We start from the raw sequence: 26,327 nt of genomic DNA on the forward strand, positions 1-26,327 counted from the left end.
ACAGAACATAAGCATCTGTTTTTGCTTGTCATGATTTCCTAGACAATGCAGCTCATCTATTTACCTACCATTTACATTTTTGATATCCAAGTATGTGTTTTATTTAATATAACTATGACAAAATTTCCTTCAACCAGGTATAATGGCATAGTTAGTAACTCTGTTATAAAGTTACCTTTTTAGAATTATAGACTCCTTTTTCTAATGTGATTGAGCAGAACACAAACATTCATAACTTCTGCATTTTCAACATAATAGTAATACTAATAATTTTTCTTTCTCACAATCATATGTAAAAAATACACAACACAGTTTTAACAAATCTTACACTACAACAGATCAATTGCTATTAGTTGGTCATGAGTATTTTCTTTTTTTTTTCTATTGTGAAAATACTGTACAGAGGGGCTACAATTACATGGGTACATTTCTTATCAAGCATTGTAGCCTCCTCCTTTGTTTCCCCTTCCCATCCTTCCCCCGCCCCCCCCCAACCAAATCCTCCTGCCCCCTTCCCCCCACCTCACCAAAGTTGTAAAGTTTGTTTTTCGACATAACGACTTGTACATCTCATTGTTGCAATGGGTCTACCTGGATCCCTATTTAAACAATTTGTTTTTTCCCTTCCCCTCCACAAATTATACCAACATCAAATACAGTGAAAGCAGGGGTTATGCCATGGGGGAGGGACATACAAAGCAACAAAGAAATAATCTTATAAATCCAAATTCTACTTCTTGCCATAGGAAGAAAAGAAACAGATGGAAATGAAGAGCGCAAGTAACTTTGGGGTGAGCTGTGTCCTCCCTAGGGAAATCTGCACTAAGGTAGAATTCATGTGACTTAGCTGACAGAAGCTGCCACTTTCTTCGTCAGAGGCAATGATTTCTTCACTTTGTTTTCCTGTTGCCTGATGATTCTACTAGAGAAATTATGAGATTATCTGGAAGAAGTAGAAAGAAAGGACACGGGCCAGGTTGTTTGTAAGCCAAGCTTGTGATAATGGAGAGTAGTATTTAGGACTAGATGTAGTATTTAGTGACGTTTGGCCAAACTTTATTTTAAAACACGAAACAAACCAACCAGTTAGATTCGGTTATGGATTTGGCACTGTATTCTGTAGAGATGCTTCACTTTTTTCAATGAGGATTTCACAGGCTTTTCAGAGATTAAAATAGCAATTAAAATAATTACCTGAGCACCTACATAGGCATGTTGGTGTTGTTTTTCTTGTAATATTTTAAATCCTTGGTGTAATTGGATTAAGTAACGTGAACACATAAATCCAGAGCTATAAGCCACCATCGTTCCAGCAATGAAACCAGCATTAGCAAACAAATTAATTCCAAGAGAAACCAGAGAGAAAGGAGTTAAGGCTTTGATCCAAAACCAGTTATTCTCAAATCATCTAAGTTGAATTAGAGACACCTGTGAAGTGAATCATTGGAATGAGGGTACACGTGACTCGTCAGTGGGGCTCTGTTCCATGGACAGAAATGTGCTTGACTTTGCTAATCTGCCAAGTGAGGAGAGGCCCATTCATGAGCTTGGTGAGAATTGGTGTTCTGTTTTGAATCAATTTACTGATGTCCCCCTTCATGACCTTGGGTAAATGATTTCAACACTTTTGAGCAGGGTGCTGCTTCTGCTATGCTATAAAAATGGCTATTATGCCTATCGATCATGCACAGGTGCCACGAGGCTGAATTTATGAGTTCATGTTTGTGTTATACTCTGCCGCTCTGGGACGGAAGGTGTTGCAGAAATGCAAAGCAGCAATATATTACCTAAATCTCTGCCTCCTCAGTAGCTCTTGGGGAAGTATTCATTGCTTCAGCCCAAATGATTTCTCCAAAAATGGATGATTTTGCTTGGGTCTTTCTTGGCCTATAAATCGCTTCCCTCTTCTATTCCAGGGCATAGCTTCTGTGCAAGAGACACTGGCATCTTGTCTGTGGCATGGACACTGTAGATGCTGTCCAAATGCAAGCCTTGCAGATGCCCACAGGTCTGTGATTTTCCTCACCCCATTTTCCCTCTTTGTGTACTCTGAAGAATCATTAAATTCTGGCTTCTTTTGATACTTAGTTTCTTACATGGGCATGTTGTATTTAAACCAAGAGCTTATTGTGTTGAAATTTGACACTAAAGCAAGAGAAATCACTTAAAAGTTTCTGGAAAATAATTTCTAAAAACAGCCAGGTCCACATTTGAATGTGCCTTGATGAGATTAAACTGGCAGTTGAATGGCTAAGTTACATTGGAGATTATTTTTACTGTGTTAATATTGTCCATAATTTTATCCATGGTGAGAAACCTACAGCATATGAATGTGGATTCCTATAGAAATTCTGTATGTCTGCTTGTGTTTTAATAACTTCTTTCCAAACACAACTAGGGAAAGAAAATGAACAATAAAATTAATCAACATACTGTATTCGTCGTATTTCCTTTTCCTTCTACTTCAGTTTGAGTTCTTTGCATAATATACTTCATGGTTATAGGTTATGGTAGTGTCTTCACATTCCTTAAGTCCTTGAGATTTATGGGAACCAGGTAGAGTAAGAGGATAGACTGAAGCAACTGCTTTTGAAAGAAGAGTGTATTACTCACAGTTCCCAAGAAAAGGGGCATGTGAGGTCATGGGGCCAGCCTGGAGTCAGCCAGAAGGCAGGAACCAATATCATTAGTGTAGCTTCTCTGGGAAAGAATGGGAGAGGCAGGGTGGACAAGTATCAGCAGGTCTAGGATTGCAAAGTTTGGATCATTTCAGTAGGATTTAGGATACAATGATAGCCTCGAATTGTCTCATCTCTGGTCTGGGTGGGGGGTGGGGGTGCATATTGGGGAGGATAGACAGAAGAAGTATTGGTTTAATTAGATAAAGGTGATTGGGACTATGGGCAATATATTAGTTGGGTTTATATGAATTTTTACAAAGGGCAATTTGCTACAAGATCCCCAAGATGGCAAAACATCCTAAAACACAAAATACCAAAACCATGAATATAAAGGGATCTTTTCTAAAATTTTCGAAACAAATCTTTCAATTACATTTGGTTACTTCATATTCTTATTTTATCCTTGACAGAATACATGCTTAATGAGGGAAAAAATTGTGAAAGTAACCATGAAAGCAGCAGCTACCTTTGTGATTATGTTTCACAATTGGTACAGCAGGGCAGATAGAAACTCATTTCAAAGTTAAGCTATAAGAGTAGAAGGAACAGGGTCAAAGTCATGATCTTCATTTGTTTTTGTTTCTTCTTAGTAAAGGCACTCAAGGTTAGGTTTTGCTAGAAGGGAGTCTGAGAGTTTTGAAAGAGGCAAATCAGCATTTGTGGTTGTTGCTGTTTGTTTTTTAACCAAGACAAGGCAGAGTGTGTGATACAAGATGGCGTGTAGAACCTGCCATCTGTGGCAGTCTATTGGCCACTTTGAGTTCCATTGTTGTTTGGAAGCTCAATGCTGACATGTGGCTATGGTGAAAAGTCCTATAGGTACTAGCCTCAGGTTGTGGGAAAGGATCTTAAATGGCAATTATCCAGGCAGTTACTACCTGGTTTTTGGTTAGTGTGACTCCCGGCCATACTCAGGGCAGGTACCATTTTGTCTCATCAGAGATGAAATCTCACTCTTTCTTTAACACAATATTCTAGGAATTCCACCTTGTTTTTCTAGGATGGTGTGATAAAGGAAACATATAATGAATATATTTGCCATGTATAGGGTTAAGAATGAAGATCCTGTCTCTCCACTGAAAGAAATCAGTAAATGTTTGCTTATTGATCAATAAAAATAAATCAAGGATATAATTTGATGTTTGGATGTTTAGCATGGATCTTAGTTGTCTTAGGAAATGTATAGTGAAGGCTCTCGAGGACTGACCTGGCCCTTTCCCTGTTAGCTTTAGATGGGCATCTATGGCTTGAAATTGCACAACTTCACACACACACACGCACACACACACACACACACACACACACACACACACACACGAGTGCTACCTTCCCTCATATTGGAATTATTCTTCTCCCTTGCACAGTACATAGTAGGTTTGACTCAGTTTAGCTAAAACTGCTCCTGCCATTCTGGCCTTTATTTGCCTCCTCCTCAAAATCCCTCATTCCATCACTGCCAATTTTCCAGGCAGAGATCCTTGACTCTAGCTAGATAACATCTTCTATCTACAGAACAAGTTCTAGGTTCAGCCAGTACCAGCCCTCCCTGGGACTGCTCTACTGGAGCCCCAGAGGCTGCTTCTATTTGAATGCAAGGCAGGGGGACAAAGCAAGCAGCTGGTGGTGACCATCTTTCTCCACAGGTAGAAGGGTGCAGGAATAATTATGTGAGCCCAGCCCAGAGATGGAGAGGAACAGAGCTCATTGATTCAGATGACACTGTAATTGTCAAGTACAAGAGCCCGTGCATTCTTGTCCCCTTAGGCCAGCATAGGAACTATGTCTGGGAATTGGCAAGGAACAGAGCTCTACTTCAAAGACATTTGAAAATTTGAAGGGATATTTTTTACTATCTTCTATTATGCTGTTTTTCTGGGTTCCCATGGTTGGGTAGGCACTTATTGAAAAGAGACCTGATTTTTTTATGAGATAGCTTCTACTGAGTGCCTACTATGTGTAGGCCTTGTTGTAAATACTTTTAATGTAGTAGATTCTCATCAAAGCATTTGAAGTGGGTATTGATCACACTTTTTTGAGGGGTCATGGGCTTGAACTCTGGGCCTGAGTGCTGTTTCTCAGTTCTTCAGCTCAAGGCTAACGCTCTACAACTTGAGCCACAACACCACTTTTGGTTTTCTGGTGGTTTATTGGAGATGAGTCTCATAGACTTTCCTGCCCACAATGGCTTTGAACCACGATCCTCAGATCTCAGCTTCCTGAGTAGCTAGGATTACAGGTATGAACCACAAGCGCCCAGCTTGATCACACTTTTTATACAGATACACAGAACAGTTGGGGAATTTGCCCTAAGTCTCGGAGCCTACAATGGCCGAGCTGGGATTGATAAACTACAGATTGTGCTTAGTTGCTATGCTAATAATTCAACCAAATTTTGTCCGAACGTGAAATCCTTCATAGCAATGTCTAATGACAAAAGAAATTAAGACACAGTATCCCTTCCCCATTCTATGCCTCAAAAGCCACCCTGGCCTGGGTGTTCCTCTAACCATCCAAAGAGCCTAGTTAACCTTTAGAGAGAATTTGAGCATCATTACCCTCCAGATTTTGGAGGTACATTTTGGAATAAATGTCACACAAGCTGCAGCCTAAATGGGCACAATTCCCCTGGCATGCCCCTATTTTCATATCAAAAGATGTCATTCAACTAGTGATGAATTTAGCCTAGAATACAGTGTAAACTGCACCATGTCATATGAGATAAATATGTGTAGGAAAGCCAAAGATGTTATGAGAAAGGACATTCCTACTTCTCAGCGATTAGCCAGAAGCAGGGAGATCTGCTGTGCTGAACAGGGCGAGGTCCTGGCTTTGTATTTCTTGCGATAGGTTCGGGACTCTCTGTCTTTGAAGCTCAAGTTCTCACGGCCCTCTCTCCCAGTCCCCTGTAGAATCGTCAGATCCGGCTCTTGCGCTTAGTTTCTTGATTACCTGCCGAAATCCTGAAATTGCCACAGCTGTTGCAATTTTAGCTCCTTGAATTTATGAGCTCCAATGCCTCTCGCTTGGATCTGCCATGGCTTCCCTTTCGAAATGAGCAGCAACACGAGGAAGGGGCGGGAAGGGGTTCAACCGTTCCCAGGAGCTGAAGGCAGCTGAGAAAAGAAGCTGCTCATTAAACGTGTGTTTCTTCTGGAGAATGCCATCTAGTATTTTTAAAGAGAGAATCCTGGCTCCTGGTGCAGATGTACAAGGACACTCGCTAAAAATAGTGGCATGCTTTATAGCAATTAGGTGTTCCACAGTTGGGGGAGGGAGGGGGGGAATAAGAGGCTGCTTCTTAAACAGGAGAAACCTACAGAGAAAACACAATGATCTCTGTTAAGGCCACGGTCCGCTCAAGGGGATCTTTCTGTTAGTGATTGATGGGAAAAGCAGGGATGCCCAACTGGGAGGAAGGGGTTACTATTTGGAAGCATTTCTTTCTCTTTTCTCCCCTCCCCCTCCCCTTCCCTCCTCCTCTCTCCCCTTCTCCTAGGCCCCAGGCTGAGATCATAAAGAGGGGCAGAAAAATCTATCCTGAGGACCTGTGGTAAGAGAAGAACAAGAACAGGAACCTAAAACGTCAGTAGAAAGTCTCTGAGAATAGAACTGAGTATAGCACTTAGCAGGTCTCAGGGTTTTGTGGTTCAGGGCCTCTAAGGGGCAGTGCCCGGCTGAATAAACCAGGGTCTTCCTTGAAGTCATTGGAAATCCAGACCTGACTCTACTTAGAAGAAAGTGCTAAGCTCCTCTCAACTTCTGATGGAAAAGCATCTCGATTCCTTGGGCCTCTGTGCTTCTCCATGCAATGCAACATGTCCAGCACTCAAGCAAAAATTTTCAGGAGGGCCTAGCCTCCCATTTATTAATTGATGTGACAGCAGGTGTCAGGTATCTTTTTAGTTCCTAGAACTTAGGCTTGCTGAGAGCAGTCAAGGAAATAGAGCCAGGTCATGGGTTTATTTCTGTATCCATGTGCCTGTCTTCCAAACATACAGTAGTGGGCTGTTTAAATTCACTATCCCAAAATTCACAGGGATGTGTTGAAAATCAATAATTTGTCAAGCATCATTCTTATTTAGCTTCAGACCACAGAGTTTTGAGAAAGAACTGGAAAATTACTAGAAAACACTGTAAAACAAAATCAAGGAACATTTCATTTAATCAGATCCAGAGAGTAAAACTGGAAGATAAATTCAGATAATGGGTCTACTAGTAAGATCTTCACCCATTCTCCAGACACAGGGCAGGCATTCCTTCCAAGCCCATCCACAGCACTGTGCTTGTATTTACTTGTCTGTATTCCTACCAGACTGGAAAGTTAATCTAGGGCCATGAACCATATCTACCTTATTCCTATACATCTCTTCAAGTGACTTTACAGTACCTGGAATATAGGACATTAGTAATTTTTTAAAATGGTTTTACTATGTAAACTTTTTTTGAAATTTTTTTTTGTTTTTGGGTCCGGTCGTGGGGCCTGAACTCTGGGCCTGGGCGCTGTCCCTCAGCAATTCAGCTCAAGGCTAGCGCTCTACCACTTGAGCCACAGCACCACTTCCGGCTTTTTTCTTTTTGCTTATGTGATGCTGAGGAATCGAACCCAGGGCCTCAGGCATGCAAGACAAGCGCTCTACCACTGAGCCACCTTCCCAGCCCTGAAATGTTTTTTATTGTGAAAATACTGTACAGAGAGGTTACAATCATGGGCAAGGTAATGAGTACATTTCTTATCAAGCATTGTTGCCTCCTCCTTTGTCTTTCTCCTAACATCCCTTCCCTCCCATCTCCACAACTACATTCCCCCCCTCCCCACCTAAATTGTAAAGTTTGTTTTTCGACAGTGTCTTGTACATCTCATTGTTGCAATGGGTCCACCTGTATCCCTATTTAAACAATTTGTTTTTTCCCTTTCCCTCCCCAAATTATACCAACATCAAATACAGTGAAAATAGGGGTTATACCATGGGGGAGGGACATACAAAACAACAACAAAATCATGTGGTACCTTATAAATACGTTAGAAACAATAGTAAGCAAGAAAAAACCACTTGTGTCCTTATCTTGGACTATATAAACTTTTTTGGTATGTTTTTTTATTGTAAAATTGCTGCACAGAGGGGTTACAGTTACATGAGCAAGGTAATGAGTACATTTCCTATTGAGCATTGTTGCCTCCTCCTTTGTTTTCCCCATACATTAGTATTTTTAATGTATAAAATCAGTGAAAGAAGAAAAACAAACTCAATGTCTAATTTACCTTAGAAAAACATATGATACAGTTTTTAGTTGGGTGCATAAAAGTCTAATTTGAAATGTGGCAAAACTGAGTGTCATTTATGGCAGGGAGTTTCTAATAAAATGATACTTTATATATATAAAATCTTAAGATTTTTATAGATTATAGTCTTAGGATTATTATATTGTATAATATAAAGATTATATAGTTTGTATGCACATTTGAATACTAGTATTTTGGTAGAGTGTCCAAGCTTTTTCTTTTAGCATAGGTCCTTGACCTGGAAACTCAGGTGTTGTTTCTTGAATAAACTACATTCACAAGGAATTCTGATTTTCAGTTTTAAGGTAGAGTGAGGTACTAGGGACCTGAACAAAAACTTCACAAATTTCATACATTTCCCTATGTTTTATACTTTTCTTCTCCATATTTGAAACCTCTTCTAAGTGACTTGTTTAGAGTTCTCTTAAGGTATTTAATTTTCATAGATGAAACAACTCTTTGATAGTCATGATTCATAAGATTATGCAATTACACGATATCAACAAGACAACTGACATTAGTTTTATAACAAATATAACTGACTCTTGAAAAGCCTATAGTTCCATTAGTAAAAGCAAACTCAATGCTAACAAAAGGTGGCAAATTGCTAGCTGTGAGCACAATCATGCCACAGGCATTTACTATCATGTTTCACAGGAGGGAGGGCAGGCAGTGGTCGGTCCATCTCAAAAGAATTCTATACCATGTGTTATTCAGGATGAGAATCAGGTTTCATTAGCAAAGTATTCCAGTATACTTTAATATACTTAAAAATATTTAACTATTCCAGAATTCTAAAATATGACTAATTCAATGATTAATCAAGTAAAACGACCTTAAAGTACCAATTATAATTTTATAGTAAAAGAGGCTAATAATGCAATAAAAACATATTATTACTATTACCTACACATAAACAACAATTTTTGGTAGTATTTACTTTTTTAGTGTATTTCATACAAATCTTATGTTCTGTTCTAATAGTCTTTGTTGAATTTTTCCTTTTCCTTCACTCATCACATTCAGTGGAAAAGAAGGATTTTGTAGGCAGAGGCTGACCTTGTGTGAATGATGAGTCTCTCAAGTAATGGACTAAAAATTGTACATGTAAGACATACAGCAAGTTAGGTCACTTTAAATAGCAGGCTGCTAGGGAGCAGAACTGACACAGGGGCTCAGTCCAAATTACTTCTCCATGTTACTCTTTTCTTTTGAAACTTTGAGCCTATAAGACTGCACTTTGTGGCTGCTTCCACTTAAAAGCTCTGCCAAGGTATCATACAATACATGTCCTTTTGCTTACTTTTGTTAGGTGATTTTAGCTAGCGTGATTATTAGATATCATCAGAATCAATACCACTTTTCAATATTTCAAATGATTTAATTAAAAAAATTCTATCATTTCTTTTTCAAGCTTCTTTCACAGGCCATTTTTGTCTACATCCATCTTGAGAATCTGACATTTTTTCAGATACAATTTAATCACAATCTAAAGCCATTGTTAGTCCCCAAAGTAAATAAAAGCAGAGACACATTAATGTTTAAGATTATATAATTAATATGTGAGCTAATTGGTTACCAGAAACTGATATCCAACTCACTGCTCTTCTCACAACAAAAATGGCTTCGTGGTTCAAGCCTGTAATTCTAACTACTCAGGAGGCTGAGATCTGAGGATCAGGATATCAGGATTCAATGCCCGTCCAGACAGGAAAGTCCATGAGATTCTTGCCTCCAATTAACCACCACAAAGGCAGAAGTAGAGCCTGGCACAAGTGGTAGAGTGCTGGCTTTGTGTAAGAGAGCTAAGGGACAGTACCTCAAGGCCCTGAGTTCAAGCCCCAAGACCAGCACACCACACCACACACACACACACACACACACACACACACACACACACACACACACACACACACACACACACACACACACACACACACACACACACACACACACGGCTTTTCTCATTTCAGCCATGTTGATTCAGACTAAGGTCACCATGGAAATCTTTTTTAAAGCAGTTTTCATCCTAACGATTCATGATGCTAGTAGAGAATCAAATCCATTAAGAGTTGAAACTACCATTAACTGGTTAACGAATTCTCATCCAGGGAAATGTTGCTGACTTTCAGGAACTCGAAAGTGGTTTTCATAGTATAGATGTGACAATTTCAGTGAGTTTTTACTCTTATTGCATACAAGAAACCAACAAGAGAACTGGTCAGACATTCAGGAGTTTTCTATCAGCGTTACCAGGACAATAATCTACTTTAGTATCCACTCAAGAGGTGCACTATTCCAATAAACTAATAAAATATGGCACTAAGCTAATAAAAGCACATAATTTAAAAACCACCTTATAAACTGAAATGGTGGTGCATTGTCAATAGTCTTAGATTTGCAAATATATTCTTGTCATTTTATTAGAAAGGTTTTTCTTTCTGAGACTTAAGTTATTCATGGTCATTGGTGTTTCCACATGAAACTACTTGAAATCATAGAGGCTTGATGCAGAGTTGTGCATATATAATAACAGCATTTTTTCTTTAAAGATTAGGGTTTAAAGTAAATAGAATAGCAATAGCATCACATGCATATGTTTTTATTTAAAAATAAAAATTTTCAGTGTAGTGATAGCTTCCTAACTGCTCAAGCATTCTATGTTTAGCATTCCACAAAATTTAAAATATATGCCAGAGAAAAAGAGAGCCTGTGGTCAAATAAATTTGGGATGTCCTAGACTTTTCCCCAAGTTTGACCAAACACTTCTGAGCCTCATGCTGTAAGGAAGGCCTTTTCAGGTACTCTTCCTGCAGAATAATACAAGCAGCTACCATCTGCTAAGCACTCATATATCACAGTGCATGTGTTACGTTAACTCGACAACACTTCTAAGAGAGATGAACACTATCATCACCTGTTTTACAGAAGAGGAAATAGTTCTTTACAAAGAACCCAATGCATTTAAACAATTAGAACATTTCCAGAATGTATACAGATGTTAAATTCTGAAATCATTTTTTTAGAAAAAGATCCATTTCTAAGTTTCATCACTGGATGAAAGGAAAACAAAAGTCTGGGAGATGTACTCTGATGATGCCAGTTTACTTTCCCACAGGAAGGTTCCATCATTAATAATCGTGATAACTCCACAAGCTTCCAGAATTACCTACACATTTCATCTGTAACTGACAGTCTTCAAACTGGTTTAAAATTCTTCAGAGGTTGTTTTCTGCAGGATGCAGATAAAGGTACAAACTAGGCACAAAAAGCTAAGGCTAGGGATTGAAAAGTTTAGGAGAGTTATCAGGAAAGTCAAGTCTATTCACTTAAGAGAAAAAAGGCAGCTGGAAGGACAATGTTTTGAAAAGCACACTTGACTGGTGAGGCCATCTGTCCTCAGCTTGGTGTGTATGTGTGTGGTAGGCACAAGCACCAAACTCGTAGGAAACCAGGCTTAGTTTGCCAGTACCGAGGAGCACAACGAAGACTTTGTAAACTTGCAAAGAAGAGGCAGATAATCCATATCATCAGTTGGCTGAAGAGGAATTTCACTTCTTTGGAACACGGGTCACCTGCAGAATCAAGTGCAAAGTCATCCGTCCCAAACAAGAATCCTTGGAAACACCTAGAAAACCACATTGCTTGCTTCTGTAATTGTAGCTAAGGGAATCTGCATGTGAAGCAAATACCTTGGGAAGAATCTAACATGAGCTTAAATTCACACCTGAAATTAGGCAAAGAAGGGTGTGTTATATACCTTTCTCAAATGAATATTCTTCAGCTGGAACCTGTTCAGAAAATAAGAGGAAGTGATGTTTAAGAACAGCCCACTTGGGGATCAGTAACCTTTTGTACAATTACTTACTACTAATAATAGTTCTTTTGGCTAGCTTTATGTACATTCCATGCTTGCGGTGATCACTCAGGATAGCCTGTAGCCTCATGATATGGAAAGTGTGCTCAGGCTTACACTTAACAGGCCTCATTTTGCCTCACATATTCCTACTGATGATGATCAGCCAACCAGACATTGCTTATCTCCTTGTTCCCAAAGCCTTGTTTCAAAACTAATAACAACAGGTGGTTCTTAATTTGTTCTTGCTTTGCTTTTGCTTAAATAACCGAAAGTAAAACTAGAATGAAATGGAAGTTGCAATTAAAACTTCCTTTTTTTAAATTTAGAAAGATTATTTCACCAGGCATTGGTGGCTTACATCTGTAATCCTAGTTACTCAGGAGGCTGAGATCTGAGGATCTCGGTTCAAAGCCAACCCAGGTAGGCAAGTCTGTGAGACTTAGGAAAGTCTGTGAGACTTATATATTAACCACCAGAAAACTGGAAGTAGCACTGTGGCTCAAAGTGGTAGTGTACTAGCCTTGAACAAGAGCTCAGGGACAGCACACAGGCCCCTGACAAAAAAAATTAAATTTCCAAATACTATGTACTAATCTATGGGTGATGGGTTTACAAAGCTTTTAATTTATAGTTTCCATTCAAGTTTTAACAACAGCCATTGACTTTTGATTATAAGAGAATCTGCATTTACAAAAATACTTTGCAGATTTTGAAGCCTTTCAGAATAGCATTCCATGCTTTATCTTAATAGCAAAAAGAAAGGTTTTTCTATGGCAAGTAGAAGTGTGATAGAAAAAAATGAGCCTTCTAAGACTTTAGAGAACATTTCTCCAGGTGGGCCATATTTGGAAGATTATGAGGATTTCTATCTGCAAGACTAAGCAAATAGTATGTATTGCATTTCCATTCGAAGGCACATTTTTCACAGACTAACATCTCGGAATTGATGTTTTTTAAAAAATAGGTTTGATAGGATTCATACACTATAGGAGTTACTAACTTGAGTTTAATGGTGCTTATATATATATATATATATATATAATATATATATATAATATATATATAAAATATATATATATATATATATATATATATACACTCACAATTGTATAATCACTATTAAGTTCAGAATACCTTAATCATTGTTAAAAAAGAAAGGTGCTTATTACCTACCTGATATATGCAACTGTAAGCCCTCTATACATCACATTTACAATAAAAATTTACACTAAAGAATATATATATACAATTAAAAGAATACTTTCACCATGCCCCCAAATTCACTGTTACTTACCAGTCACTTTTTATTCCTTTCTCATTTTTGGTGCCGGTCCTGGGGTTTGAACTCAGGGTCTGGAATCTGTCCCTGAGATTTTTTGCTAAAGGCTAACATTCTACCACTTGAGCCACAGCTCCACTTCTGTTTTTTTTTTTTTTTTTTTTTTTTTGGTGGTTAACTGGAGACAAGAATCTCATGGACTTTGCTGCCTTGGCTCGCTTCAAACCACAATCCTCAGATCTGTCTCCCAAGTAGCTAGGATTATAGACGTGAGCTACCAGCATCCAGCTCTTTATTCCTTTCTTAACCCCTGGCAATACTAACCTTTTTGTCTCTAGATTTCCTTGTATTTGACACACAATCTGTAGCTTTTTGTGCTTGGCTTATTTTAATATGCTTTCAAGGTTTACCTCTGTTGAAATACATATTGGAATTTCATTTTATAGCCAGGTATTTCATTGTATGCATATGCCACATTTTATTTAAACAGTCCTCCGTTGATGGACATGAGTTTTCATGTTTTTGCTGTTAGTACTGTTATGAACATTCACATACTTTTTCTGTGTTGTTTGCAATTCTCTTGTATACACACACATGTAGGATTGGAACTATAGACCACATGTTAATGGTATGTTTTACTTTTGAAGCAACATTTTATAATCACACAAATGCATGAGGGTTCTACTATTCCAACCTTGTTGGAACTCCAACAGTAACATTTGTTATTGTCTTCTTTTACTTCAGTCATCCCAGCGGACAGAAAACGGTACTGTGGTTTTAAATTACATTTCCCTGAAGGCTAATGATGTTGAGCATGATAATCTGTGCTTATTTGGCCACTTATTGATCTTCTCTGAAAAACATCAGTTGAAATCCTTGGCTATTTTTAAATGGGGATGTGTGTTATCAATGTTGTAAAAAGTTCTTTATGTCTTCTGGATAGGAGTTCTGTCTTTAAGTATTTCCTATTTTGTGGGTTATCCTTTTCACTCTCCCCACCCCCCAACACGCACCATATTCTCTCTTTTGTCGGGACATTATTTAAGAAAGCATTAAGTAGGGTTAGAGATGTTGTTCAGTGGTAGAGCACTTGGCCACTCAATGACACACGCTGAATTTGACTGCTGGCACCGCACAAACAAAAGTAAAACAAAAACCATTGACGAATGCAAAGTTCCAAAATTTCTGCTTCTCTTAAGACTTCTGAAGTTGTAACTCTTGGACCCACTTAGGGTTCAGTTTTGCATTTTGTGTGAGGTGGGGGGTCCAACTTCTATCTTTTGCATGTAGATATTTTTTTGGTCTATGCTTTATTTGCTGGTAACCCTCCCCTCCCCATCCTCACACTGAGTAAGTTTAGGCACATTTACGGAATGGGATGAATCTTACAAGTATAATTGGCTGTGTTTTCCTACAGTAACAGACCTTACAATTCATGGCACCATAAATGGAACATCTGCCTCCTAAATAAAAGCCTATGTTTGTGTTTCCTTTTTAGGAAATAATTCTGATCAATAATATTAAGAGCGCTTGAGTATCAGTGAGATACAAATTCAAATATTTTCTTAGGATAGACATATTTGTTAAGGCTTGAAGGTTTTATACAATCCTTATTATATTGTTAAAAGTGAATTAAGATTGTCACAAAAGTAGCAATATGACTAATGAACATGAAGAAAATTCATTAATTCTACAAGTCCATTTAAATTCTCTGGGAAGTTAAGATTTATTTGACAGCGAGAAAATGTCACAAGAAATAGTAATGTAAGCACCAATGGAATTTCTTTAATAAGAAAATTAGGGGATTTTTTCAGACCTCAAACTTAAGTATGCATTTTGCCAAGTATAAAACAATGAACTCATCTGCATGGGGTTAATTTGGAAGCGTGAGAATGTAAAAATCAAATGTATCCACTTCCTATGGAATGTCCTGAGAACCCAAGGAATACTCCAATCTGAAGACAATGACCCACACACAGCGTGAGAATCGTTTAATAGTTTTTGAAGATATTTTCCCCCCTGCAAAATGGCTTGTATTTCCACAGGTACAACAGTGAAGAAATAAACTTTTCAATTTGACATGAAATATAAAAGAACAATTTTTACAAATATATCCATAAAATTTAACTGCTCATAACACTATACATGGTAAATATGACCAGTCCCTTAACTTCTAGGCTATTTAATACAGAGAAGCAATCTGTCATCTCAACTCTAAAGACACAACTTCCCTTTTATTGAATTTTATTTTTGTCTGTTTAGAAACAGTTAAGCAGAATTGGAAAAATACTTTTTCCTTATATTTCTCCCTTAGGGATTCGTTGTGAGGACAAAACTTTATTTGAGAGGATATGTAAGTCTAAGAAGAAAATACTGAACTTTTCTTTTTCAATGTTGTTTTGCTGCTTCAGTAATGGAAGCAGCATCTTTTAAAACAGATCCTGAAATTGTCTCATTGGCCTTTGGTTCATAAAACAAAGACAACAGAGCTGTGCTTTAGGTCCAGCATGCAGGAGGAACTTCCGCTGCTTCATCCACAGGCTATAAACAATAGCGACTAATATGGAGAGCCAGGGGACAGAGCTTAAAAAACCAAGGTCCTGGCATTTGATGCTCAGATATTCCACTGCTCTGTGTGATGAGGCAAGATCACATAAAGACTGAAAGTTTTCACCCAATGGTGACCATCCACCTCTCGTGCACATACAAAGAACACAATGGCTTTAAAAAGTAGTGGAACAGGAATCATAAAACTGTAGCTAAAATTCTATAACCTAAAGTACACATAAATTAAGAGGAACACGTGCTCCTTAAACTCTCAAAAGTACCCAAATCATAATACTAAGCTTCCAAATAATAGAGGTTGGAGTTTATTCAATGGAAGCAAAAGCAAAAGGCATTGAAGCTTTGGAAGAAAAAGAGTGCTCCTCAACTTTTCATTATACAGTCTATGCAATAACTTAAAATGAATTCCCTATTGGCGCTGGAAAATAAATTCTCCTACAATCATGTGTATGCCAGTCCTGGCATATTTCTGCATCCAGATTCATAAGTCTCCTTAATGGAGCCCATCATTTTTTCCCATGGCTTTCTCCTTTCTTAAAACCCTAACCCTGAAATTCTATAACCAGTTATATCACAGGGGTTCCCTGAGGCACATAGGTACCAAGTTCTATAATTAACTATCGAGGGATGATAAATACGCTATTTCTACGAAAAAGTTTCCATTCTTTTGGGCCACAGATGGGGGAAGAAACCCAGGAAGGTGAATACATATTTTGCAGTGTCAACTGTAGCCCTTTTTGCAGAAAGCTGAACCAAATAAGGGGAACTGTTGGAAGTTGCAGCATGCATGAACCCGGCAGCACCGATTATTAATAAAAAAATTCCAGACTAGAAAAATACTCAGAGTTGTACCCCATCTACTCTGAATCTTTTTTTTTTGTAGTAAACTGACATAAACAACGAAAAAAATTATCTATGGAAGGAAGTACATCAACTAGGGCTTTATTTCTGGAAACATTTGAAAAAGGCATCGGTCAGGCTGAGACCACGATTTCTTTATGTACATATGGGAGGGGTGCGATTTGTCCTTTAAGTGTGATGACAAGTCAGACATAAAAACAAAAGTGACTTTGGGAAAGTTATCTTTTCTCAATTCTATTACTCTACTTGGGTAACAGAGTATTACTAGGGGTTTAAATTTTTTTTGTTGTTATTCTCACAAACTAAGTCTGAAAAACTACCTCATTAGTCATAAGCGTAAGGGAATCTTACTGGATGTAGCCAAAGTAAGAAGTTTTCTTCTGCAGACATGTCACCTTCCCACCCCTCCTGAGGTAAGGAGGACAAGAGGGGTCCTGACTGGAACCTAGACAGCCATGCACTGCCGCCCCTTCCAAAGGCTTGGAATTTACTGCCTAAGTTTCAACGTGCATGTAAACTATCTGATTCCTCTACAAATCAGAAACTTTTTAAGTTGGATGATAGCATAATTTGGGTCTATATGTTGTACGAGGATCTATTAAACATAGATCCTTGACATAGGAAATTATATCAGAGTGTAACTTCCTAGAATAATGAAAAATATTTTGATAAGTGAGATCCAACCTTTCTAGGTAGAAGATCATCTACCTTCCAAGATAATCATAGGGTATCCAGAACCCTCAATCCACCTTTATCCATCTATTAAGGTGAGGCAATATGTGCCCCCATCATTCAGCCAAGAATCACAGGCTGAAAAAGACATACTTTATCCACAAAAGCTAAGCACTAGAGGCTCTTGCCACATTAGATGACAATATACATATTCTAGACAATGCCACTTTTTCCCATCCTTTTCTGTCTGCAGGTTTAAAGTTACAGAAGAATAGAAGAAACAACCAATAGGAAGACTTTCACATCATTTAAAGAATTACCAAAACAGAACTTAGAACAAAACACATCATCCTAAACAGTATCTCCACTGAAAAATAAAGCTATTTTAAAACTGATAGGCTCAAACTTATGAAATAGTCAAATTATACAGCAGCAATTAAAATAATATATCTTACCACTTTCAGGAAAGGAGTACTCAAATAGGTGAGAATGACTGAAAAGTAGGCAAAATATTTGCCAGTAGGCAAAATATGGAAAAATCAATTCAAGTATGGATAGAGTATATTAGAATCATATAAATTACACACGTATTTACAAAGGTTAAAAATGTAGTTCAAATCTGTGACAGTGAATTTAAGAGGGTGTTAGTTTAAATGAACAAATGAGTACCTGCTCCAGGTGAAGAGATCAACTTCAACTCAGCCAGTTTCTCTACATGTCTGGGAGCAGCATTACTACTGGTACTGGGTTCAGAGAATGTAAATCCACGAATTATTAACCAAAATGAAATGAAACTAAACAGAGAGGGATGGCAGAGCTCATATGAAATTCTGATTTAATTATTCCTTAGTAAACACTCATTTGTGCTCTCAAAATCAGGAATTCCTAATTATCTCTGCAGATGTACCACTTGGTGTTGTATATATCTAATGATCCCATTTAAATTTAGTTTAATTTGCAAACATTTTCCAAACTTAGAGGGCTCCTTAAGCTACAGGGGAAGGTGACAGATGGCAGACAGTGAGTGAACAAAAGTGACTACCTCAGAGTGGCTCACACAATTTTGGCTTTCTTGGGGAAGGAAAAAAAAAAAGAAAAACCAAATCAAAACCCTTATGAAACCCCCACAAGTGGTTTTAAAAAGTAAAAGCGTGTTTCTAATCACCCTTAACTCTTAAATAATTCAGTATACAGAGAAACGCAGTACTGTAGTACCTAGGCCATGCCTACTGCTCTAATAGCCATCCTCAGTTCATGAATTTTTAAGAGCTACTATATTTTAATCAGTGAAAGAATTCGGCAAGTAAGATGAGGATCAGGGACAAACCACATTAAGCAGAAATAACAAAGAGCAGACTAAGGAGTTATGGAAAATTCTTTGTTCGAAATGCCAAGTATTTGATGAATGGGTGTATTAAGTAAGTTCCACTGAAGTTAAAAAAAAAAAAACCCACAACAATATATGAATAGTCTTTCTCCCCTCCCCCCCCCAAAAAAGTCAGTGGCTGTCAGAGTGTCAGTCAATGGGACCTTGGAAAATCAGTTTGATGCAGTTCTGCTCTCCCACTAACTGTGTGGCACAGAAGGGGCAGGCAGCGTGAAATGCGTGAGTTCCGTGTGGCAGCGGGATCTGAGACCAGTATTTTGCGGACTTTTCTGAGCACACATGTCCACAGGGGGTGAAGGCATGCGTGGGCGGGCCCGCATCTACGTAAAATCCCGCCTCGCAGCCGAGCCAGAGGGGAACATAGGGCCCCACAGTCCGGCACATCGGACACTCCCTCTCGTTGGCCTCAGTGTCGCTCCGATGGCCCCAGTTGTGGTAGCCGTGCACGTGGCCGCAGCTGAGATACGCCCAAGGCTGCTTCTCCTCTACTACCTCTTTCCTGTTGATGCTGGGGAAGACCAGGGTGTTGAGCCCCACAGGACACTGGGGCCGGGCGGCATTGATCTCCTGCCTGAGGGCTTCGATGTGTTTCTGGGTGGGAGTGTGAAAAAGGCCATCGGCTGTTCTCCAAAGAAGGGTGGCCCCACACAGGTCAATGAGGGAGCCATCCTGCAGGACATTGGTCTCACTTTCCACCTACAATGGGTTTGACAGACACACCTTTTAACAGCAAGATCCTGAGAAACATGGGACAGATCAGTCTAACTTTCAAAATAAAACTAGCATTTCAAAGATGATACATGGAGTCAATTGTTCCCACTGAAAACCGGACTGCCAAAATAATCTAACCTCCCTGAGCCTCCGTTTCCTTATCTGAACACCCGATATAACATCTCTGTCTAGTGTACAAAGCTCTGAATACAAAACATCTAACTGTACCAGGACAGTTAATGTGATGATATTTTAATGGGCCTCACAGATTGCTTTAGATTTTAACTCCTGATTTTGGGAGCACAGTCTCTGATCTCATAAGGCATGGTGTGGTAGAGCAGAAATAGTAAGTAACAAAAATGACCTAACACAATCCTCCAGTAGAGAATGTAAACTAGGTTGAACAGTTCTCCCTAGTTTTATTTTCCATCTGTGTTTCTTATGGGAATTCTGAAAAAACTTGTTTTTTTCCTGCTTGGTGCTGAACTCTACCTAACATTTTCTAGGAACCTCTTAGTGGCTGTGCCACAGAGCTCTGGCAAGATCAGAAACCTCAAGCGCCCCACTTAAGGTATTGCAATAAGCCTCTCGAGAAGAAAGGGCTAACACTCGACTGTTCGGAGACAGGCCATGAGTTGTGATTATCAGGAAATAGTAGTATGCCAGGGCAATGAAGTATGTGAATAATTTCAAGTAACAGTTTAGTGAATTCTATATTACTTTCTTATGAAGAACTTAAAGGAGAACTGGGCTAATTATGTCATAGTTCTGGAATGTCTAGATCATTTACTTTTTATTTCAAAATTTTCACAAAACTTGGTCTTGCATTGCTGTGAGGTTTTTGGAACCAGTTGGAAGTTTTATGCCAAAACTCAAGTTTGTTCTTACAGGGGATTCAGGGGGAATTCCGGGGTGACTCGGAACCCACTTACCAGCTTTCCCCGCTGCTGGGCCGACCTGGTTTCACGTAAGGTGTACACGTCTCCACAGACAGAGATCTCTCGCCAGACCCCGGGCTGGGACTCCTCGGTGAAGCCCCCCCGTGGGTGCATCACCAGCACGCCGTTGGTCGTGAGACCGTCCATGTGGCCATCAGGGTTTGTCCACTTTGCTGCCTTTTCCTGGAGGGCACACCACAGATCAGAAAGGAGCCTGCCAGGGCCACGCTCACAGCGAGGGCACTCTGGTGTCACCTTAGGATGTGGGGCAGTGGGAGAGCAGAGGAAAGCGAGGACGCGCCATCTTTGGTTTAAAGCTAACAATCACAGGACAAAACAGCCCTTCTTCTGACAGTATAAAATATGTGCTAAAATTGATGTGCATTCTATTCTCCTCAGGAGCTTAACAGCATCTTGGCTCTTGTTTTTTTGTTTTTGGGTTTTTTTTTCCCCCCCAGAGAAGCTCCCACTCCCTAGTGCAAAGCCAAGATGGGCAGACTGAACCCAGCGCCCCGCGCCTCCTGGACAGGAACTTCCAGCACTGGAATATTTTCCAATGAATAAACAACTCACTACTATTTTCCTTTAAACCCTAATGATCAAGATTTGGCCATTTACTTTTCCTTCTGCAACAAACCTCTTAAATTCACCATAAACATATTACACACAATGTTTAGATATGCACGTGCTTCAAAAAATTACTGTACATAATATAATTGAAACATCAAGTATAATGATTAATAGAAGTAAATGAATAATCTTCAGACTTAATGACAGCTCTTCATACCGGTCTCCTGAAAAATCAAATCTCAAAATCTAGAGGCATCATACAAACCACGTTTCCCCCACTTAAATGTTTACCCCCAGTTAAATGTTTTCCCAATTAAATGGTAACTAATAATGAGTGTTTTTCTTGAAACCATGTACTTAAAAAGTACTTACTCCAAGAAATATGTTTTTGGAAGAGTCAAATCCAGCTGCAAATATCCGTGCTGTGTATGGTTCATTTCTGTCACACACAATCCTGCAGGCAAACCGGGATATGGTGCTTTGTGTGATCTGGGCTTCATCATTGTTTTGACTGCCAGAAATGGTGTCTGTGACGACAAAGTCGATGGGGCTCTCTGTGGATCTGCCCACCTAAATAAATCAAGCACTCATGTCAGACCACCTACCACGAATGCTCCACAGGGCAAGGGTGTCCAGAGCCATGCTAACATTCACTTTCTGCTCTGACAATCAGAACGTAAGGGAAAAAAATTCAGCTGTGTTCCTTTCCTTACTTAGTTAAGGGAGAGATTACAATAGATTACAACAAACTCACTAACCTTACTCTATTGTGGTACAAACACTTAGCATGAGAGCTACCCTCTCACCACATATTTGAATGTTTACTGTAACCACAGACAGAGGTACAATGTCATATGGCAGATCTGCTGCACTCTTACTAGTCCTACTCCACTCTTTTGGCTGTTGAGGAGCCCATCAGGATTTCAATACTAAGAGAAAGCGCAATTTTCTATTTGAGAAAGCTCAATTTTCTCTTCTAGAGGAAAACATTAGACCTTTCCTACATATTAGATTTTACCTGTTGGATCCAGGTAGAAATAGTACTCTCACAGAGAATCATTCTTTTCTGTTTCCAGGAAAATCTAGTTTTAGGTAAACAAAGGGATGCTTGCCTCCCACTCCTGAGTTCAGCTTCTGGGAATGGCTTTCCTCAGTAAACTGTGACTGTCAGCACACCAAGCAAGAGACAAAAACTGCATACTTGCCATTGCGCAGAACAATGCAAATGGCCGAAAGGGCTTAAACAAGCCAGCCCAGAGCTGAAGACAGAGACAAGTGAAAGACTTAAAAAAAAAAAAAAACCCTGCTCTTAGCATTTTGTTTGAATTAAAAATAACAAGAAAGACACTTTGGGAAGTCTAAAATGTTGCTAGTAATATTATTTTCTTGGTAAGATTTAGATGCTGCCAGAAGGCATCATTAAGAAGTAGCTAGCAGAGCTTTTCCTACTCAATAAATTGAAGTCAAACAGGTACTGTTTTCTCCTGTAAAATTAGGAAAAGTACTTGTTTATGAACAAGGAAATCCTTAAGATAGAATATTAAACATTTATATAATGATGTTCTATGAATCTTTAACTGGAAAGTAGTGATAAATTTATCAAAGAACCCCCATTAATATGTAAATGAGAAATTCTCACAAAATATGACATCCTCAGTAACAATAGTGAATTTGATTCCACAGCTGCCTGTGGAAAGCAACTCTGAGGTGTGTGTGTGTGTGTGTGTGTGTGTGTGTGTGTGTGTGTGTGCGTGCGTGCGTGTGTGTGTGTGTGTGTGTGTACATGTACTTGTATTTCCCTGAAACCAATTTCCAAGGTCTTTTTATTCTGACCACTAAATTCTGTTTGGAATACGAGCAATGTTTAAAATACAGTTTTAGTTCAAATGAATAAACTAACAGGCTATCTTGTATCACTTAGCTCTGCTTGTTTCCTGGGGAAAAATACTAAATTTCTTTTGTAAATCTCTCATATATTCTCATGTATAAACTATCCCTGTAAAATGAACAGAAAATAGACATCTATTTTCTTTTTCTTACAACCTTGAATCTCTTGTCCTAATGAAATATTCCTGGAATAAGCTAAACCACTGGTTTCACTGAGACTCACCAACTCAAACAGATGCACAGTGCCTGGATGTATGGCTTCTCAGGTTTAGAAAGACAAGTTGTTAAAAAATGCAAGATAAAAATCTAAACCAGAGCTATTATAAAATCCTACCATACAATTCATCCTTCGAGAGCTGTATCATCTTCTTTCTGCTGGAGTCATCCAAAAGCTGAGAGTATAACTCAGAAGCTCTACTAACAATGCTGGTTTTTTTTTTTTAAGTTTTTAGCAGAAGAAATGAGTAAACTAACAACTGCTTATTGTAAAATATTTAACAAGTGGAGGAAATTAATAGGCAAAAATAAAGCCTGCTCTAAATTCAGGAGCATACTTGTTCCAGACTTTTAATAGGATCCCCTGTGCAGCAAGAGCTGCACAATGACACCATCTCTGTCCTCATTTCCACCAGACTTTTCATGCTTTGATGTGTAAGTTAAAACCACCTTCTTCTATGAAGCCACAACAACTGCTCCTTCTGGAATGTTCCAAGGGCTCCACCACAGAGCCCTCTCTACCTCTGCTCCTTCAATCTACAGAGAAGACTCTCCTCTAGGAGGGCCACATTCTGAGTTCAACCACACTGATCAGATGAAATGTCCTTGTGAGTTAACTGAAACTGACTGTAAAACATGCAATTTTATTCCAACTGGGACATCTGCTAGGATCAATTATGTTGACTCATGATCTTACCTGACTGGCCATTTACATCTAACCTCTGGAATGCTAGTGAAGTTTTATACTTTAGGATGCAGGCCTCCTTACTGCTGTTTCCAGGAAAGGAAGCAGTCTGGGTAGAAAACCTTGCAAGGTATCCTTTGCTTCCCATCAACTCTGCATTTGCACGATGCTTCTGAATTCCAGCTCATATCCACACTGGCTACTGCGCGACTTCCACTCCTCCACCTGATAAACTTTAATTATATGTAAGGAAGGTGCCCCAAAGCCAGCTGAGGGAGACACTGAAGCTCCCCGTAGGTCTCTGTCACCTCTCCTCCCTGTCTTCCGTACCTACCCTCCTATGGTAAAGCTGAAATTTGAGCTTTGACTTAGTCTTTTAAAAGAATTATACTATTGGCACTCTCCATAGAGTCTATTACAACAAAGTAAGTACCAGGAAATAGATAATTGCAGGAGGGGGGGGGGGGGAAGGACAAGGGAAGAGGATAGAGAATGCAGCAAGAATTCATTGTACATACCACAGAATTGAGAACTCTAAGGGGGGGTGGGCTGAAGGGGGTAAAGACATTGAAGTGGTGACACAGATCAAGATGCATTGCACACACATAAACTGCTTTGATCAATGGCAAAAATTCAACACACAATCCAGAAATTAAGAAAATTGAGGGAAGAGGGGAATTGGGAAGGGTGGGTGAGAATGTTGAAAGGGGTGACACTGATCAAGATGCGCTGTATTCATAAACTGCTTTGATGAATGGCAACTCCTTTGTACAACTACTTAAAGATCATAAAAAATACTTAAAAAAAAGATGAAATGTTGTCCCTACCCATACCCCACCTCTTTGCAGATGCCTGCCATCTCAACGGCCTCCCTCCTGTCAGTGCATCTGCTTTGTCCCTGTTCTCTCTCTCTTTTTTGGGGGGGGGGTCTGGTCATGGGGCCTGAACTCTGGGCCTGGGCGCTGTCCCTCAGCTCTTCAGCTCAAGGCTAGCGCTCTACCACTTGAGCCACAGCGCCACTGCTGGCTTTTTTCTTTTTGCTTATGTGGAGCTGAGGAATCGAACCCAGGGCCTCATGCATGCAAGGCAAGCGCTCTACCACTGAGCCATCTTCCCAGCCCGATGATGTTGTTATAATTTGTGGAGGGGAAGGGAAAAAACAAATAGTTTAAATAGGGATACAGGTAGACCCATTGCAACAATTGTTATGTCGAAAACAAACTTTACAACTTTGGTGGGAAGGGAGGAGGGTTGGGTGTGGGAAGGGTGGGAAGGAGAAACGAAGGAGGAGGCTACAATGCTTGAAAAGAAATGTACTCATTATCTTGCCCATGTAATTGTAACCCCTCTGTACAGTATTTTCACAATAATTAAAATAAACCTTCTTGTTTCATTGTTGGGTTTTTTTTGGTCGGTCGTGAGCCTGAACTCTGGGCCTGTGTGCTGTCCCTCAGCTCTTTAGCTCAAGGCTAGTGCTCTACCCTCAACTCTTCAGCTCAAGGCTAGTGCTCTACCACTTGAGCCACAGCGCCACTTCTGGTTTTTTTCTGCTTAGGTGGTGCTGAGGAATCAAACCCAGGGCCTCATGCATGCAAGGCAAGCACTCTACCACTGAGCCACCTTCCCAGCCCCCTTCTGGTTTTCTATAATACTGGAATGGGGCTACTATGCTTGGACATGTCTGCAATAATGAAGTGCTACCAAAGTTCCCATGTCTGTGCCTGGTGCCTCCTGTATTGCCAATCATTTCATGTGTGCCCCGTGCACAGGGTGAGCAGCCCCGGCCATCTCTGGGCTCCTCTTTTAGAAAGACTACTCATCAGCTCTAGCCCAGAGCTCCCATTCCCTCACCAGCATACACTTCCCTTTTTTCACTATCTCTCTTCAACTTCCCTTCTCAACTCAGTGTAACAACTCCAATAGTGCTTCTCTCCCCTCACCTCTACCAAAACTACTCATGCTAAGATTCCCACATCAGTCCACCACTAAATCCAGGGTTTTGGAGTCATCTGATAATAAAAAATGAAACACTTGCAGTTCCTTTCCTTCCTATTCTCTCTCAGAGAGACGGATTCCCCCAAATCCCTGCTTCTTCCTGGAGCTGCAGACTGGCACAACCATCTCTACTTATGTCTAATAAGCATCCCCATGTGAGTGTACCAAGCAACTTAGGAATTCCCTCTCTCCTCATTTCCCTATGGCCCTGATTGACTGCAGTTCCAGTGTGCTCAAGCTAAATTCCACAATCTAAGACTTACTAACTTGATTGTGCACTTTCTTTCATGCCCACATTATCCATCTATAAATCTCCTTAACTAGCTCAAAAACTCACCCTCAGACCTCACACTTTCCCCATCACAGCTCATACCTGGATTCTGTTACCTTAGCCTCCAAACTCCATTTTCACAGTTGTCTCTTAAGACTTATCTCTATATGTAGTCCTATCTTATAAAAATACTGTATCAGATGATATCTTTTCCCTGCTTAAAGCCTAACAGCTTCTTCAAACTTCCAGTATAAAATCCAGTCCTACGTGGCCTCTCTCAGTCCCGGCTCTGCCTCCCCAAGTTCATCTCCTTGCCCTTGCTCCTCTTGGCCTTCAGTACTGACATGGTGCCCTTGCTCACTGTTTCTTCTGCCTTCAGTGGCTGCCTCTTCTCTTGGTCTTTTTTAAATGTTTATTTGTCTTTGTAGGTGCTGGGGACTGAACTCAGTGCCTCACACATACTAAATCA

General features: G+C 39.6%; 1 protein-coding gene across 4 annotated transcripts in view; it reads right to left on the reverse strand.

Moving 5' to 3' along the window:
* Nucleotides 1-14,865: 14,865 nt before the first annotated feature.
* Peli2 (pellino E3 ubiquitin protein ligase family member 2) overlaps nt 14,866-26,327 on the reverse strand; it is a 134,291-nt gene continuing 122,829 nt past the window's right edge. For all 4 annotated transcript variants that reach the window (XM_070032919.1, XM_070032912.1, XM_070032933.1 and 1 more), the window contains 3 exons: nt 21,177-21,374; nt 20,229-20,417; nt 14,866-19,281 (listed from right to left, as the gene is read on the reverse strand). In XM_070032919.1, coding sequence (XP_069889020.1) covers nt 18,715-19,281; nt 20,229-20,417; nt 21,177-21,374 — 954 coding nt within the window. In that variant the 3' untranslated portion in view covers nt 14,866-18,714. The remainder of the gene's footprint in view (nt 19,282-20,228; nt 20,418-21,176; nt 21,375-26,327) is intronic.

Source organism: Dipodomys merriami, unplaced genomic scaffold, assembly GCF_024711535.1.
Source record: "Dipodomys merriami isolate MVZ:Mamm:240054 unplaced genomic scaffold, mDipMer1.0.p SCAF_1, whole genome shotgun sequence".
Classification (NCBI taxonomy): domain Eukaryota; kingdom Metazoa; phylum Chordata; class Mammalia; order Rodentia; family Heteromyidae; genus Dipodomys; species Dipodomys merriami.